At 41.5% G+C, this 19569-nt stretch overlaps 1 protein-coding gene across 5 annotated transcripts in view; it reads left to right on the plus strand.

Annotated features, from left to right (window-relative positions):
• The window catches only part of LOC134207755 (transmembrane protein 41 homolog), a 47498-nt gene extending 41522 nt beyond the window's left edge, over window positions 1-5976 (plus strand). For all 5 annotated transcript variants that reach the window (XM_062683623.1, XM_062683625.1, XM_062683624.1 and 2 more), the window contains 2 exons: window positions 3856-3984; window positions 4048-5976. In XM_062683623.1, the coding sequence (XP_062539607.1) occupies window positions 3856-3984; window positions 4048-4555 (637 nt within the window). In that variant the 3' untranslated portion in view covers window positions 4556-5976. The remainder of the gene's footprint in view (window positions 1-3855; window positions 3985-4047) is intronic.
• The last annotated feature ends 13593 nt before the right edge of the window (window positions 5977-19569 follow it).

Consider the following 19569-nt stretch of genomic DNA (forward strand, 5'->3'; position numbering starts at 1 on the left):
GAATGAAATAGTCAGACGACTACTCCACGAACTCATTCATTCGACTGTCACTGAGTGTCTTTACTATGTGCAGAAAAAACATAATTAGCATTGTTTATATTGATGTTTACCGTTGAAAGTGCCTCACGGATGCAAATCGAATTCAGTTCTATGTGATAAATTACTTCACATGAACGGTAATTGGGTCACCGATGGGTCTAAAATGGCGGCGATTTAGACAACGTGGAAATACTCAGTCCAAGGGTTGGTGTCTTCGATACACGAGGGCTTCGTCATAGCTTCGAGGGCTTCGTCAAACGAGTAGTTCGAACTGGAGGGTAGATGATGGCTACACTCACAGCGACCACCTGGTGGTTCGCTACAGTATCGACTATCTTCTTCTTCGTTGGCATTACATCCCCCACTGGGACTTTGCCGCCTCGCAGCTTAGTGTTCATTAAGCACTTCCACAGTTATTAACCGCGAGGTTTCTAAGCCAAGTTACCATTTCTGCATTCGTATATCATGAGGCTAGCACGATGATACTTTTATGCCCAGGGAAGTCGAGACAATTTCCAAGCCGAAAATTATCTAGACCGGCACCTGTGCAGTAGTGACTCTCGACGTGAGGAATGCTTTCAATAGTGCCAGTTAGGCAGCTATTGCAGATGCGCTCCTGCGTCATGGAATTCCCGAGTACCTGTACAAGATTCTCGGAAGCTACTTCCAGAATCGAGTACTGGTATACGACACGGAGGTGGGGCGGAAGTGCGTTGACATAACCTCAGGGGTTCCGCAAGGTTCCATACTGGGTCCGGTGTTATGGAACGTCATGTACGACGGTGTCTTGAGGTTGAAGTTCCCGGTGGGCGTGATAATCGTCGGCTTCGCTGATATGTCTCCACAGTTATAGTGGCATTGTCCCGGATGATGTCACATAGCTCTGCGGTGTATGCCAGCAAGCTTCTGGCTAGTGTCGCTCTGTCCATACTGAGGTATGGGGGACAGCTTGGGGCGTAGTAGGTGTGGTAAGGAGGTGGTAGAAGAATTTGTGTACTTGGGCTCACTGGTGACTGCCGAAAATGACACCAGCAGAGAAATTCGGAGACGCATAGTGGCTGGAAATCGTACGTACTTTGGACTTCGCAAGACGCTCCGATCGAATAGAATTCGCCGCCGTACCAAACTGACAATCTACAAAACGCTCATTAGACCGGTAGTCCTCTACGGACACGAGACCTGGACGATGCTCGTGGAGGACCAACGCGCACTTGGAGTTTTCGAAAGGAAAGGGCTGCGTACCATCTATGGTGGGGTGCAGATGGCGGACGGTACGTGGAGGAGGCGAATGAACCACGAGTTGCATCAGCTGTTGGGAGAACCATCCATCGTTCACACCGCGAAAATCGGAAACCAGAATGTCGGACAGTAACCCGGTGAAAATGGTTCTCGACAACGATCCGACGGGCACAAGAAGGCGAGGTGCGCAGCGGGCAAGGTGGATCGATCAGGTGGAGAACGATTTGCGGACCCTCCGAAGACTGCGTTGTCAGCCATGGACCGAGCTGAATGGAGAAGACTTGTGTAATGCACAGACCATTCCGGCCTTAGTAATAAATAAATAAACGGTAATAATGGTAATAAATAAATAAACGAAATTGATAGTAAACCATCATATACATACAAGCCTTAAGGCTCAAAAAAAAAAAAAAATGGGCAAAGAAAACCGCTTTCTGAATGATTCACCACCGGCGGTGTGTCGTCTGTCTCTTTCCGTCCTTCGGAAAATTGTGATTGTGTTAATGCAACACCGGGAAGTATCACAAACACTCATTCAACAAATACGGATTTACGTAGTGGTGTGTTGACAACCTTCATTCCGCGTTAAAGGTCATGCGTATGATTTACAATTTAGATATGCCCAAACCGGATGTTCTAAGACCTCCAAACCATTCTGTAGTTCAGCCCACTTGGTCTACCAGATCAACTGTGCCCGAAACAAAATTGATAGTAAGCCGTCATGTCCGTCCGTACAAGCTTTTGAACGCCATGCATATGTTTTTTTGCCTTTCTCGTGTACAACAAAGTTGTACCGAAAGGCTATCATTTCACTACGAAAACGAACTTTTTATAGAAGCCTCGGAGACCCATAGTGTTATATACCAATCGACTTAGCTTGACAAGCTGAACAAATGTCTGTCTGTCCGTGCGTATGTATGTGTGTATGTGTGTGCACAAAAGCTAAGAAAAACATTAGACAACTTTTTATATAGTAATCATCAACCGATTTATGTTTTATTGCCCAAAACGTGTTCACATCGATTTTCAGGGTGGCCACTGAACCGGGAATTAACCGGGAATCAGATAGTACCGGGAAAAACCGGAAAAAAACGGGAATTTAATTGACGCTGATTTTTTTTTTTTGACTGACTAATTTAAAGCTATAATTTATTTCCAGCATAAAAACACAGAAATTCCTTGATAATTTTAGGTCGTAGAAATCACGTCCTAACTCAAGAATTATGTTTACAGAAATTTATCAGTCTTTTAAAAAGAATAAAATTTCTTTCCGATTTTCTGGAATTTCAGAACTACATGGATTTTGCCCTCAGTATTGAGGGTCATGAGTTTAAGTGCCATCGAAGGAAAGTGATTACCTCCAATACACAATCTTCCACATAATGTATATATTCACATTGGAGATTTTTAGAGCATTGTAAACAAAAAGTGTAACAGATTTCAGAAATTTCAGGAAAATTTTTTGTAGTATATGCGCAAAATAGCCAGCATGAGTTAACCACCAAAAATTTGTATGGCGAAAGACATCTAACGCGGGTTTTCTCAGAATTAGGAACTTTTCATGAAAAACTATTAGATATCAAACTGAAATCTTAGAAGCATATCTCAATTTAAGATTTTTCTCCGGACATGGTGGTCTGCAAAACCATTAGCAATACAGTACTGCCCATGATTTCATAGTTGACGTATCAACCATTTGAAATTTCAGCGAATTTAACTTATTACGCGTTTATAAGGAATATTCAACCGCTGCAACATCGATACGTTGCTTATTCCAACTCTCATTTAAGTGTTGATTAAGATGTTTTAAATTTGCGATGTTTGTCCCTAAATTATTCGAAATACATGCGAAAGTGCAATGGTTGATACGTCAACTATGAAATCATGGGCAGAGTATATCCTCCATGAATCGATAGTGAAGGGACCAACGACTCATGGAAAAATTATTGGCAGTGGCTGATTTTCTACCCGCCGCTGTCTCATCCAGGCGCTATAGTATATGCGCAAAATGACCAGCAAGAGTTAACCGCCAGAAATTTGTATGGCGAAAATCATCTAACGCGGGTTTTCTCAAAATAAGAATTTTTTTATGAAATACTATTTTATACCGATTATGTAGGAAGGTGTCGCATATTTGTCCCATATGAATAGGAAACCCAACAGAGATGGGACAGATATACGATTCACGGCAGCTTACTCGTTCCAGAGGGATTTACGGAATTTCCAACTCGGGCTTCTCACTTGAGCAAAACACCATGCGTCCCCTCCAGAACGCAGAGGGTGGCTTTTTAAAAACGGTTCGTCACTTCACTATCGTTCAACTGCCCCAGTCTTTCACCCTCGGGATGATTTTCTTTCCCCGATCTCGTAGAGTGAAAACAAAGTACTATGTACTATGCGCCTCCTACCCAGTAATGTTGCATCATATATCTGTTACAAGTATCCATTATCTCCTACTAATCAGAACAACTTTTGCCTCCTCATCATTTTTTTTCCTTCACAATCATTCACCATTTCCATACGAAGTTTTAATGGAAGTTCAAAACTCTAATAGAATTTAATTTTTTCATTTTCCAGGTCCGAAAAGCAGTACCTTAAGGTCCCGTTCGACATCGAGGATGCCAAACAGCTGGGACGGGTTCTCGATCGATACAAAGACCTCTACTACCTGGAGGTTATGTCCGGCATTGTTCTGGTCTACATATTGTAGGTTGAACTCGACGAAGTTATCCGTGCCAAAAAGTTAACTATCCTTATTTGCCATTGCAGCTTACAAACGTTCGCCATTCCCGGTTCATTGTTCCTATCGATCCTGAGTGGATTCCTGTACAACTTCCCGGTGGCCCTGACGTTGGTTTGCTTCTGCTCGGCCCTGGGAGCCACCCTGTGCTATCTGCTCTCGCAGCTGGTCGGTCGCCGCGTGGTCAAGCACTACTTCCCCGAGAAGGCACGCGTCTGGGCCCAGCAGGTGGACAAGCACCGGGAAGATCTCCTCAGCTATATGCTGTTCCTGCGGATGACCCCGTTCCTGCCCAACTGGTTCATCAACCTGGTGGCGCCTGTGATCGGCGTGCCACTGTATCCCTTCGCGCTGGGAACGTTCCTCGGGGTGGCACCGCCCTCCTTCATAGCCATCCAGGCGGGCAAGACCCTGTACAAGATGACCAGCTCGAGCGATGCATTTAGCTGGGGCTCGGTTACGCTGCTGGCGGTGTTTTCGGTCTTTTCGCTGGTGCCGGTCGTGTTCAAGCGGTACTTCAAGTCCAAGATCGATTAAGCGTGCCGTCGTGGAGCCGTCGGCAAACAAGGCGCGTAGCGGCAGCGGCGCGCAGCAGCCATTGTCGTGGGGGACGTTGTTTTACCACAAGCAAAAAAGGTTAGTCATTAGGGTTATTAGTGAGACGCGGATGCGCGGAGAGGAAGAGGAAACCCGCCGCCGGCCGCAATCTGATGAATAGTATAATTTTAGCCAAAGATGAGTGTAAGGTTGCAAAGGAAAACCCGTGTTTATTTGCGATATGAATTAGTTTTCGATTTAGTTTGTAAGGCGATAGCGGATAAAGTGATCGAATAGACCTATAATTTATCGGTGGAGAAAGGTAGAGCTCTGCATTAGGGAAACAATGAATCGGTTGCACTTCTGTTTGGGAAAAACCGCGAGTTAATCATTTTCGTAATACTTCTTTTCGGGAAGAGCATATGACTTTCACAATTAGATTTACAACATAAATTTGTATTGTTTAAATGGCCTTCATTATTCAAAAACTAAAAGATGTTTTTTCGGAGACATGATGACGAAGAATAAAGTAACAAAAATTCAAATTTTCACCAGCAGCATCAGATTCCAATATAATTGTCGGGTCACCTTTGATTGCAAAATGTTCGACATCCATCGAATATTATCCTTGAAGCTAATCTAAACAAAGTTATGTCTGATGGATGATGGATGCTTTCTTTGCTGTTGCTGCATTCTGAACAAAGCTGTAGTAGTACGTCGGATCGATGGCGCAGCTCCTGTAGTTCCTTCGTGGGGAGTATACGGGTCTTATCGCTGGTAGGATTTTAGAGTTCGTTGCCTTCGTTTCATTGAGATCCGCATAATAGTCACGTAAGTTCGGGGTTCGATTCGATTCCCCAACAAAACTGCGAGCTTTTGGTAAGCGCAGAAAGTTTTTCACTGATCCCCTGGGTGTCTCCATGTAATGCCCTGTCCGTTGTCTAAAGCTAGATGTCAAGTTAACAATCTGTACGAAAAGCCCTCAGATGGCTATTCCGTTACAGCTGTGCAACCGATTATCGGAATTTTTCAAACATACTAAAATCAGCCAATGTTATGTTAACTGTCAGTATCGAACGGATCAAGCTTATAATGCTTGAACATTTTACAAATTCGGTCATCAACTACTAGCATTATAGGCTCAATTCGTTGGAATATAATTTTAGAACGGTGCTAACAACTTAGCCGCTCACATATAACTAAATTAAGTATTTCATTCTATTCAAACCACATGTGAGTGGCTATCCATTGAAAATGGGTTACTTTCGGTTTTAGTTTAATAAATCTAGATGGTAATGTGCATTATTCACGTCTAACATTTGTCGTACGTGAATCGCAGAAAATAGCCACCAAACTACGGTCAAAAGTATTACGAAAAGAGGGTTCCGTAAAATATCACAGAAACCGACGCAAAAAAATAAGGCGACCAAATTGACTCCAATTGGATGATATTTCTCTTAAAGTTTATCCCTCTTCTGTAATACCATAATTGTGGGAGGGTTACACATTTTAATGTTAAATATAATATGATGACATACATTATAAATAGCTACACACATGATAAAGTATAATAAAAAGAGCCAACCTAGCCATGGAACCTATACACAAAACATACGGGAAATTGATTGCACTCTGCAGGAGCTTCTAAAAACGAACTGTTTTACAGCTTAGATGTGATGCAATATGCTCGATACATGTACGAATACATAACAATAGGAAAGAAACTAGTTAAACTGCTCTGCTGAATAAAAAATCCCTTCAATACAAACATGATAAATCTCTGTTTTGAACTGTAGCAACTGATATGGGACATAACTAAAAGAAACATTCATCGCAAAATGAAAAATTATGATAGCTTTTATCTAATTGTCGAAAATAAACAAATGCATGGAATGAAAAAATAAACACGAAATGATAGAAAATTGAAAACTACTGCGTTACCGCCGTTCATCGACAGTAGTGACTATCACCTTCCGTTTAGACCTGTTGCGCCGATCGGCTCTGAACCGGCGGCAGCGTGAATCGGCGTAGATCTAAATTTTATCTCAAACATGTCCTTAAGCACACCCGTTTTTAAATGTTTACATTTCTCTTGCACTTACGGCGGTAAACATCAACGAAAATATTCTCAATCCAGTTGAAAACCGGATTTGGCGGATAGCGATGTTGGATTTTTCTCATAATCCGTACGTTAAGCCTAACTTCGGAAGTGGTGCGCTTTTTTCATATCGCGAAGCGCTATTCAGCGCACCACTTCCGAAGTTAAGTTTAACGTACGGATTGTGAGAAAAATCCAACTTCGCACCCAATTTCGGGTTTCAACTGGATTGAGTATAATATTTGGCTTTATCCGACTGGGTTTAAATGTTTGTACTAAATGACGTATTTTAGAGCTCCATAGTTGTCGGTCTTGGGCGATGTTCCTCCAGTTTCCCCGAACGTTCAGGGTCCCCAGGTCTGATTCCACCGCGTGCAGCCAGCGTGTTTTCGCTATTCTTTCTTCCGACATTCGCACTAAGTGACCAACCCACTGAAGTCTGCCGTATTTTTTACGTTTCACAATATTTTCTTCTTTGTATACTTGATACAGCTCATGATGCAAGCGTCTGCGCCACACACCATTTTCTAGTTTCCCTCCGAGTATTGTACGCAGCACTTTTCGCTCGAAAACCCAGAAAGCTCTCCGGTCCACCTCTTTCAACGTCCATGCTTCATGCCCATAAAGGGCCACTGGTAGAATCAGAGTTTTATATAGAGAAAATTTCGTTTCCGTCTGCATGTTGCGGGACCTGAGCTGGTTACGTAATCCGTAAAAGGCCCTATTCGCAGCAGCAATACGTCTTTTCACTTCGCGGGAAACTTCATTGTCACATGTCACAAGCTTTCCAAGGTTATCAAATTCTACAACCACTTCATACACATTCCCATCAAGCACTACCTCGGCACCAACACCACTAGATCTTCCTCTCTTTCTACCTGCCACCATGAACTTTGTATCCTTGCCGTCTCCCTCTTCAGTGGGACAAAAGCCTCCACTACTGCTCTGCGATCGATTCCAATGAGGTCGATGTCGTCCGCAAAGCCCAGGAGGATATGCGACCGTGTGATGATAGTGCCGTTCCTCTGCACGCAAGATATCCTAATAGCACCCTCAAGTGTAATGTTGAACAATAAATTTGAAAGTGCATCACCCTGCTTCAATTCGTCTAAGGCAGTGATCCCCAAAGTGCGGCCCTCGAAGCCTTTTACTGCGGCCCGCGAAGAATTTCAGAATATACACTACATGTGGCCCGTTGATAATTTTTATGCGACACAATACGCTTTCCATCATGCTCAGTTTTTTGTTATATTCAGGGAATCTGTCTAGTTCACATCATTACGATGTTTAAGAACCATCATGATTAATTAAATTCATCACTTCATAGATGTCACGTAGGCCAACAGCAAACAACTTCGATGGTATTGCCCCGGGCTATGAAAATAGCAACTTCGTCTATTTTTTCGCAGATTCAGATTAAATGTTGAACTTCTGGTCAAACTAATGTTGCCATATACTGCTTTGGGGGGCCCTCCTTAGCCGTGCGGTAAGACGCGCGGCTACAAAGCAAGACCATGCTGAGGGTGGCTGGGTTCGATTCCCGGTGCCGGTCTAGACAATTTTCGGATTGGAAATTGTCTCGACATCCCTGGGCATGAAAGTATCATCGTGCTAGCCTCATGATATACGAATGCAAAAATGGTAACTTGGCTTAGAAACCTCGCAGTTAATAACTGTGGAAGTGCTTAATGAACACTAAGCTGTGAGGCGGCTCTGTCCCAGTGTGGGGATGTAATGCCAATAAGAAGATACTGCTTTGAAATGGGGAAACTTTCAATACAAGTTAGGGTTTCGTAAAATTTAAATTTGCTTTATTTTTAACTCCAGAAAATAAGCTGAATATCAACGTACTTTACGCTACCGTCGTGCTAGGCTTCTTTTGACTCCAGGATCCACTTTGGATTTTAAATTATCTAGATAAAAATAGACGGAAAGAATACCAAATTTGAAAAAAAAAGTTCTCATACAAATATTGCGTAGTTTGCACTTCTTTAGACTACTGAGCGAAAATTATTTTCTCAGTGACGATCCCTCATCCCACCAGAACCATAAGCATACTTCGATGTAATCATCGATTTTCAGGAGTTTGTTTTGTTTACTTTTAATTGTCACTGCATTTTAATGAGGCATCAGCTAATTTATTACATTTGTAAGAGCAAATAATTAAGAACTATTCATTACAGTTGTAACGAGTAGAAAGGATCAACCGTTTCATAAATGAGGCCATGTAATCGTTTATTAGAAGGCATTCTGCCCCATATTCCATACTGAATGGAAACATATCGGAGAATTACTGAAAGTACTAACGGATTCAATAAAAATGAAAGTCGTGAATGGATTACTCTGCCACTGCAAGCATACCTGTAACAAGCATAATGAAATACATTTCAGTTAGGCTTTAATGGGCGGTACCGGCGCTCAGGAAGAATTCAATTGCAGGAGTTGGAGGAGTGGTCGGAGTCTAATTATCAGACGCTGACTAACTTCTTAATAGAAAGTTCTCAAACCAATGTTCTTGTGACACCTTTTATCAACACGACACCCGAGTTGTGATTTTGTCAATTTGAGAGTAATTTACATTTTAATGAATTATTGGCAGTGGCTGATTTTCTACCCGCCGCAGCCACATCCAGGCGCTATAGTATATGCACTAGACCTGTTCACCATTTTCAAAAGTATTCCAGATTCAAAGTGCCACCCCTCTATTTCAATGAGTATCTTAAATGGAGTCTCCTGACCAATTTTCAGCCAAATCCATGAATATTTGGAGGTGCATCAAACGAGATTTTTGATTTTTTAGACTTTTTCGTAGAAATGTCGTCTCAATGCATCAATTTAGCTCCACATAATAAAAGGATTAGTCGTTGATAGCTTCTTTAGACTATTATCTACCACTTTGTCATTGATACTAGGATGTTTAGATGGCTTATTCTATGACTTTTTATTAGATTTAGCTGAAAAAAATGCCTGAAAACCAGAAAAATAATTTTAGGTGCTTCTGGGCAGGGATGGAATGCTCCTCAGAGCGAATCAGGAGAAGAAAAAAAATGCTCACTGCTCTCGACACACGAATCTTTGCTCTTCTCTTTTGTACTTTTGCGTTTCATTCTTTTTCGGGTAGCTCCGAAATTTATTCATTTCTCAATGATAACTAAATAGTTTTACTCAATGAGGTGAGGGTAGTATAAATTTTCAATATGTGCCCAATTCAATTTTTCCTTTCATTTCCTTCGAGTGTTGCGGAAGTTTCGTTCATACATCACTTTATTCTGAAAAATAAGCTTCGCCATGTAGTAATGCAGTTTTCATGAAATACTCAACATTTGAATAGGGTAGTCAAGCAAGACCATTCCCCCCATGCTAAAACAAAGTTGACCATGATTTATGAGCAATGTCATCCAGTATTTTCGACCCACTGGTATGGAACTAGAGTGGGCTATGTGGTAGTGTCAGGGCCTGCAGATCAACAGGTCCACGGTTCGAGGCGCCGAGTAGATAAAGATTTTTTCTTGTCAAGTCTTATGGAAAATGCCATGTTTTCAATGACCTTTTGGGGTCGTTAACTACATTTGAATGTGATTGATTCTATACCCTCCTCCTAGTTATTGCATCACTCATGCCACTGACTAATTTCAAACAACTTTCACTGATTGAGATTATAATAAGTTCATGTCCATCATTGCAGTCATCAATTGGGGAGTAATGGTTTGTTAATGGGAGGGATCGATCAGGTTTTGTTTGTGCCATGAGTGTGGTACAATAACTAAGGAGAGGATAACTAGTAAATCAAGATGTTTTGTAAACTTTATAAGATTTTTTTATCACGTTCAATTTAAAGTATGTTTCCGACCGCGACAGATTATCGACAAAATGGAATTAGATACATGGCTTGATAAATAAAATATTTTTAACTGCTAGGCGCCTCGAACCGTGGACCTCTTGATCTGCAGGCCCTGACACTACCACATAGACCACTCTAGATCCATACCAGTGGGTCGAAAATACTGGATGACATTGCTCATAAATCATGGTCAACTTTGTTTTAGCATGGGGGGAATGGTCTTGCTTGACTACCCTATTCAAATGTTGAGTATTTCATGAAAACTGCATTACTACATGGCGAAGCTTATTTTTCAGAATAAAGTGATGTATGAACGAAACTTCCGCAACACTCGAAGGAAATGAAAGGAAAAATTGAATTGGGCACATATTGAAAATTTATACTACCCCCAGAAACACCTAAAATTATTTTTCTGGTTTTCAGGCATTTTTTTCAGCTAAATCTAATAAAAAGTCATAGAATAAGCCATCTAAACATCCTAGTATCAATGACAAAGTGGTAGATAATAGTCTAAAGAAGCTATCAACGACTAATCCTTCTATTATGTGGAGCTAAATTGATGCATTGAGACGACATTTCTACGAAAAAGTCTAAAAAATCACAAATCTCGTTTGATGCACCTCCAAATCTTCATGGATTTGGCTGAAAATTGGTCAGGAGACTCCATTTAAAATACTCATTGAAAAAGAGGGGTGGCACTTTGAATCTGGAATACTTTTGAAAATGGTGAACAGGTCTAATATGCACAAAATAGCCAGCAAGAGTTAACCGCCAGAAATTTGTATGACGAAAGACATCTAACGCTGGTTTTCTCAAAATTAGGAACTTTTCATGAAAAACTATTTGGTACCGGTTATGAGGGATGGTGTCCGCTACTACGCCTACCAAATATTTTTTTCGATTAAAGTGCTTAATTTTGAGAAATCGAACCTTAGATGCCTTTCGCCATACTGATTTCAGAAAGTTAACTCCTAGTGTGCCGCTGTAAGCACGCTCAAAGCAGTCGATTCATTCTTGTTTCAAAATGTGCAAAGTAGGCACCGATTTGTCAAAAGAACACTCGAACGATGGTACCTAAAATATTTAGCAAAGTCAAGATTCTCCGATTAGTTGATGAATAAAAGGGTTTCTGTAAAATTCAATTGATCGGAAATCTGAAAACACGATAAATAGTGCGGAATTCAAATTTATTATTTCTATTCAAAACTACTGGCAAGTTCACCTGGCTTTGAAAGCATGTTTGTCGTTATTTGACACGACAAGTTATGATCAATGGTGTCTCGAAGTCTTAATTTTTATCTGTTCAATGAAGCAGAATGAATTATTGGCAATGGCTGATTTTCTACCCGCCGCTATCACATCCAGGCGCTATCGTATATGCGCAAAATAGCCAGCATGAGTTAACCACCTGAAGTTTGTATGGCGAAAGACATCTAACGCGGGTTTTCTCAACCTTAGGAACTTTTCACGAAAAACTATTTGGTACCGGTTATGCAAGAGGGTGTCCGCTACTACGCCTACCAAATATTTTTTCGATTGAGGTGCTTATTTTTGAGATATTAAACATTAGATGCCTTTCGCCATACTGATTTCCGAAAGTTAACTCCTAGTGTGCCGCTGTAAGCACGCTCAAAGCAGGCGATTCATTGGGAGATTTCAATATTTTGACTGCCCAAATAGGAAATAAATTTGTCAGTTTCTTTATTAGATGCATTTACGCGCATAAATTTTGTATATTTAAAATCCCTGAACCGATAAAATGAGGTTAAAAAAATGTTACTGTTGTATGTAGTGAACAACAATCCTTCAACAAAAATTCAGTATCTTAGAATCGGACGACATATGATCATTTGGGAAAATAGATTAATATATGTTCTGCAAACTATGCTAAAAACATGTTGTTGCGAAGAAGTTCCGCTACCACAAAAGTATCTGTTAGTATCAACTAAAAGTCAGCTACAGTGATAAAGCCCGTAGAATGAAATGTTTCAAAAGTATGTTATTTAAAGAAGATTCATCGCTATAAATGTTATTGAAATGTGAAATAGATATTAAAAATCGTTTAGATTAAGCTATAAAATTTTACATGAAATGAAAAACAAATCATTCAAATGTACTGCGGCCCGCTTCAACAGTTCAAAATTGCTATGCGGCCCTAGATAATAAGCACACTGGTCTAAGGTCACAAATGAGGTTAATTTTAATACTTCGTTTGCAATCCGAATACTTGATTTCGAGACATCCAGCGTTGCACGTATCAGTCTAATTAGTTTCGTCGGAAAACCATATTTGGACATTATCTGCCACAGCTAATTTCTTTTCACTGAATCGTACGTTGCAATCAATGAACAGATGGTGAGCCTGCAAGTTGTACTCCCGGAATTTATCAAGGATCATCCGCTGGCTAAACATCTCATCGGCCCTCACGTAAACCTGCCTGGTTTTCGCCGACGAAGGACTCCTCAAGCGGTCTCAGTCTGTTAAACAGGATACGCAACAGAATTTTGTACACCGAGTTCAGGAGGGTGATCCCTCTGCAATTGGCACACTCTAGTCTGTGCCCTTTCTTATAGATTGGGCATATGAGGCCACCCATCCAGCCGGCAGGCAGTTCTTCATCCTTCCATATTTTCTGGGTAATGTAGAGGATCGTTTGATGCAGCTGCTCACTTTCGTGTTTGAGAAGCTCGACCGGAATCTCGTCCTTCTTATCAGCTTTACTGTGTTTTAGCTCGTTTAGAGCCTTCTTTACTTCCTCCAGCGTTGGTGGTTCCACAGCTTGATCGTCTCCGACAACGTCCATCCTGCACCTTTATACACCTTCATTTTCACCGTTAAACAAATCTTCGAAGATAAGTGCTCCTTCCACCTGTCTGCCCCCCCTCTCGGTCATTGCAAATGGCGGGCGATCACAGTTTTATGCCGCGCGCCATTGACAGTTGCGTAAGCTTCGTGGATATATTCTCACAATCTGTTGACGTCGCCAGCTCCGGTGGCATCTCCTATCTGCTCGTCCAGCTTCTGGTGGTACTGTTCAGCAACTCCTTCAACTGACAAACGTTGGATATTGAAACGCATCGTGCTGCTGTTCCGTGAACTTGTGACGCTGGAAAGTCGCGCCAGAATTTTTGCAACTACAAGATAGTGATCCGAGTCGATGTTCGGACCTCTGAAGGACCTTATATTTATAACATCCGAGAAATGTCGTCCGTCGACCAGCGCGTGGTCTATCTGTGAGCAAGTGTCTTCACTCGGATGTTGCCAGGTGTGTTTGCGGATATTCTTACGTGCGAAGTAGGAACTGCTTATTGCCATCCCTCTAGCAGCAGCAAAGGTTACAAGTCGAAGACCATTATCGTTAGTACTGGAATAAAGGCTTTCCGTACCAATGACAGAGCGAAAGAAACTTTCTATTCCGATCTGCACAATGACAACCCCGATGACAATCTTTACATCGTGTGTTGGCCACTCTCCGTAGGCCTACACATTAATAAAGTTTAAAAAAAAAAAAAAAAAAAAAATCTCCGTAGGCCTTATCAAGGCTCTTATAGAACTCATCCTTCACGTCATCAGCCTCAGATCAAAGATACTTGATACTTGATGGGCTACAGCTACAGCTGGAGTATCCTTCTCCACTGGACTCGATTCTGGGCCAATCGCTTCCAGTCGCCCTGAACATTGAGCGCCCTCAGGTCCTCTTCAACTGCAAAAAGCCATCGTGTACGCGGCCTTCCACGAAGCCTGCGGGCTTCCGGGTTCTCTACTAAATATTATCTTCGCTTGACGTTCTTCTGGCATACGAACAACGTGACCAGCCCACCGTAGTCTGCCGTGTTGTATAAGCTTAATAATATCCAACCCTTTATACACCTGGTACAATTCGAGATTCATGCGACACCGCCAGATACCGTTCTCCTGTTTACCGCCGAGTATTGTCCGCAGCACCTTACGCTCAAACACTCCGAAAGCTCTCCGATCAGCCTTCTTCAATGTCCATGTCTCATGGCCGTATAAAGCCACCGGGAGAATCAGAGTAGTATACAGCGCGAGTTTTGTTTTCGTTTGCAGACTACGGGACTTAAGCTGGTTACGAAGTCCGTGATAAGCCCTATTTGCAGCTGCAATACGCCTTTTCACCTCGCGGGTAACATCATTATCGTACGTCACTAATGTTCCAAGATACACAAATTCTTCTTCCACTTCAAATTTTTCATCATCCAGCACCATTTCGCTACCACCACCACTAATGAACCCACGTTGATCACTAGCGACCATGTACTTCGTTTTGCTGGTATTGATCGTGAGTCCAATCCTCCCCGACCAGCACAAATCAGACAAAGGTGGTTGCAGCAACTTCATTGTGACTAAATCTGGTCACATATGAGTTGCCATAACTCATGTGGAACATGTGTGCTGCTAGGGTCGCTGTCTCCCTCTTAAAAGGCACAAAAGCCTCTTCCACGGCACGGCGATCAATTCCGATAATATCGATATCGTCCGCAAATTCCAGGAGCATATGCGATTTTGTGATAATGGTACCGCTTCTTTGCACACCACCTCTCCTAATCGCTCCCTCGAGCGCTATATTGAACAGTAGATTCGAGAGTGCATCACCCTACTTTAATCCATCTAAGGTAACAAATGACGTCGATATCTCATCCGCAACACTTACACTTGATTTCGACCCGTCCAACGTTATACGAATGAGCCGTACACTAGTGATACTCATGTTTTACTTTTGAGATCCTTATCTAGAATGCTATCAGAAATCAAGAAGGGGAGTGGTCCTTGATTCCAGTCTTAAACAAAAATAACAAAAGCATGAGGATTACTACTCCTGGCTACGCCCATCTTCACCGTAACTAGGGAGAGGAAGGAAGTGTTGATGTAGTACTTACTTAACGAGAGGCCACCGACTTAGCGACACTCTCATAAGTACCACGGAGTTGGATAATGAGGAAGGTATTCGTTGGGTCAGGATTTGCCTGTAGCTGGCAATGTAACCGTGGTAGATCTTACCCCGTAACACACCACGTAAAGGTATCTACCCAGCATTACGGGTACCCCAGCATTACGGGTACTACCCAGCATTACGGGTACTACCCAGCATTACGGGTATAGGAAAACCATGTTCCAGCTTAATTTGCTATAATTAATTCCGTTTCACTGAATCGTACGCCGCCTTGAAACCAATAAACAGATGATGTGCCTGCAAGTTGTACTCCCGGAATTTATCAAGGATTTGTCTCAGGGTAAACATTTGATCCGTCGTTGATCGGCCCTCACGAAAACCTGCTTGGTATTCACCGCGAAGGACTCTTCAAGCGGTCTCAATCTGTTGAACAGAATACGGGACATAATTTTGTACGCCGAATTAAGGAGGGTTATTCCTCGGTAATTGGCGCACTCCAGTCTGTGCCCTTTCTTAAATAGAGGGCAAATGAGGCCGTCCTACCAGCTAGCAGGCATTTCCTCGTCTTCCCATATTTTCGGCATAATATGGTGCAGAACTTCATAAAGCTGCTCACTGCCGTGTTTGAGAAGTTCAGTCGGGAGCTGGTCCTTCCCCGCAGCCTTATTGTTTTTCAGCTCTTTAACAGCTTTTTTAACCTCATCTAGTGTAAGTGGCTCCACAGCTTGTCCATCGTCGCTAATATTTATTCTGTTCACCGATGCACCGTCACTTCCTTCATTCAACAAAGTCTCGAAGTGTTGCTTCCACCTGGCAGCCACTTCAGTTTTATCTGTCAGCAAATTCCCTTGTTGGTCGGTGCGTAAACGTTGATTAGGCTGTAAGTGAAGAATGTGCCCTCTTCAACACACAGATTCGTTCGCTAATGGGTTTCCACTGCATCACTCGCTTCATCTGCTTGCCCATCACTACGAAACCAACTTCATGCTCTGCTTTTTCACCGCCGCTGTGATAGATGTTTCCAATCATAGTCCTTATTTCGTTGCCGGGTCGGTTACCGAAAATAACGTTCTCTTTTTCTTCTATCTCCATTTTTCGTGGTATTCGAGAGGCTTCAGTAAGCTAACTTACCGGGGTCGCGTTACCTACATCGCGCTGGTGGGGCTGCCACCTTAGGTATAGCTGACGCGATACAGCATTCCGTTAATCAGCCGCTGGGTACCAGGCAGACGCTGTTTGAGCCGCACCTCCTGGTGAACAGACGCTCGAGGCGTAACTTCTCACTCTAGCTGATGTCAGAAGGACAACAGTGCCCAGGCTGCACTACCAGCTAAGTACACAACCCTTAGCTGGCGGTCTTTTGTCATCGAACCACCCATGGAAGCGTGAGATAGGGACTTGTAGGGACCAGAGCTCAGTTGGGCGCCCCTTCCTTGATGTCAATCCACCATTTTGCAGCCCTCAGATCAAAGAACTAGATATAAAATGTGTATGTTACAAGATAGTGTCACTTCAAGATCTCAATAGTTTGCTCACTGACTGAGCTCTCTTAACTATAAGCGGAAGCTAAAATATTGCCATGGATTTTTTTTTGCAATTGGATATAGGATCCTGGGGATATCTCTGAAATTCGAACAAAATGTACTAACTAAAGCTACGAACTATTTTTTCAAGCATAAAAATCCAAGTTATTTGTTTTCCAATTTAAGGTCATATGCATATAAATTGTAATATGCACTCAGTACACACAAATCTTTCAAAAGTGTAAGAAGGGTTCCATTCACTGTAGGTGGATTAAGTCAAGTTTTTTGACATAAGGTCGAATGATCGATTTTCGTTCTACAAGAGGATTTGTCAAATACGTCGAAATGTTTCGAAGCAATATTTTAATAAATTATTAATAAATACAGTCCCTTCCCGATTTTGGCAACACGACCGGATTTTAATGTTGCCAAAATGGGGATGTTGCCAAAAACGGCAAAAAAAATTTCATACAAAATTTCAATTTTTTTTGTTTGCATTATTGAAGCTAAATACTTAGAATATGTACTACAAAGTATGTGGAGTGTGTTTAAGTGATGCACGTGCATCATAAATGTAATTTTTGCGATATTATTCATAACTCGGAGATTGTAGCTCAAACAAAATTGAAACAAACTCAAGAATGGTAATCAAACGATAATGTAACTAATTAGCCAATTTCATAATACAAATTTATTAATAAATAATATCTGAAATTAACAATAGCGTCGGCCATGTCCTTACAAAAAAATATGGAGTGATAAAAAAACATTTCTATAGTAGTCCATTGATGGCTGACTTCCATCTGACATCTAATATAGATTTTAGTCCACCGAAAATGCTTGTTTTTATCATAATTCACTATATAAATGGTCGGGGTTCAGCCAAAGCACACCAAACGCCAACGAATAATTATCCGTTTTTCTGCCCAAACTTTCGTTTAGCAGATTGGTCGCAAATCGCATCGGATATCCCTCAACGCCATTACTGAGGATATCATACTCCAAATGCACGCTTGAATTGATGTGAAACGATTTCCGTTGTCCTTGTTCGAACAAAATATCACAAGTCAGTCTAAAAGCCGCTTGGTGCGGTTTGGCTGAACCCCGACCAAATCAAACAGCGATCCGACGGATACAAGATGACTATATGTGCTAAAAATTTCGGATTCTATTATAATGGATTTTGATGGAGACAAACTTTCTTGAGGTCGGTGTGATTAAGAGTCAAGTTTTGTGCATAATTTTCGCTTTCGCTGAAAAAACGAACACAAGGCATAAGACGTCCCATTGTTTTAGAAAATGGTAACTGAAATCTGCATTCTGCACATTGGTCAAGCCTATCCAATGTAGTGTGAGTATGGGTTAACTACAGTCGACTCACTAAAACAAAATACATTTGACATAACTTTGAAAAGATAGAAGAATCCTACATCAGGCTAAAGAGGGAATCATAGCAGATCGGACTAGTGATTAACACGTTGAAGACGAAGTAGGCTCAAGAGAAGACAACAGCTATTCGACAAAACCAAGGTGGTTGAAGAATTCGTGTACTTGGGCTCACTTGACCTTCGATAACGATATCAGCAGACAAACTCGGAGACGCAACGTGGCAGGAGCGTACCAACGAGATCTGGACAATGCTTGTGGAGGACCAACGCGCACTTGGAGTAAAAATGGTTCACTACAACGATCTGACAGGCACAAGAAGGCGAGGTGTGCAACGATCAAGGAAGATCGATCAGGTGGAAGACGATTTACGGACCCTCCGTAGACTGCGTGACTGGTAACGTACAACAGTGCACGACTGTTATGTACCATTAGGGTGGTCGGTATTGGACATTTTTGACACATACCGGTATTCGGTATTTGATGGAGTCAATACCGGTAATACCGGTAAAATACCGGTATTTGTAAAAAATTCAGAAATATAAAAAAAAAACTCTTGATTTGGACTTTTGAGTGTTAAACAATATGTATTTGTTGACAACCTTCAAATAAGGTACCCCGGGGCAAGTGAAAATATGGGGTAAGTGGGTACTATGGCTGCCAATTAATCGGTGAACGTTTTTAATGGTAACAATGTTCTAGAAAGATGAAGCAGAATTATCAACGAATTCGCCTGATACAAAAAAAAATTGGAATCAAAACCATTTGCGGCACCATACTAATGGTATTGTTTAATCATGACTTTAAACTACCGGCAAAATCTATCACTTTTATTTTACCCAAGAAACAATTGTTGTTTGAGAAATGTCTGTCGCTATTCAGCTGTATGTTTAATTATGATTGATTTATTGCATTTGATACTACTATACCAACCTTGTTCGCCCAAAAATGGAGAATCTATTCAACAACAGTAGTTCTATAAGCATGTTGAAATAAATGTTTAAGCTATCACCTTGCTTCGATTGTTCAACTGCAAAAATAATAAAAGAGCTACAGCAACATTAATTCAACGCTTGTTACTACAAAGCTTATTACCCGAACTAATAAAGCTTTTGTTCAATGTTTTACAAATAAGACTGTTTGATTTACTGTTGTTTGCGTAACATAGAAGATTGGAGGAAACTATTATTCAACATTAGTTTGAGAAAAAGTCCCGAATGCAAATTGAATAACGTTGGTTTTGGTGGCATCTCA

The sequence above is a fragment of the Armigeres subalbatus genome, chromosome 1 (genome assembly GCF_024139115.2).
Source record: "Armigeres subalbatus isolate Guangzhou_Male chromosome 1, GZ_Asu_2, whole genome shotgun sequence".
Classification (NCBI taxonomy): Eukaryota; Metazoa; Arthropoda; class Insecta; order Diptera; family Culicidae; genus Armigeres; species Armigeres subalbatus.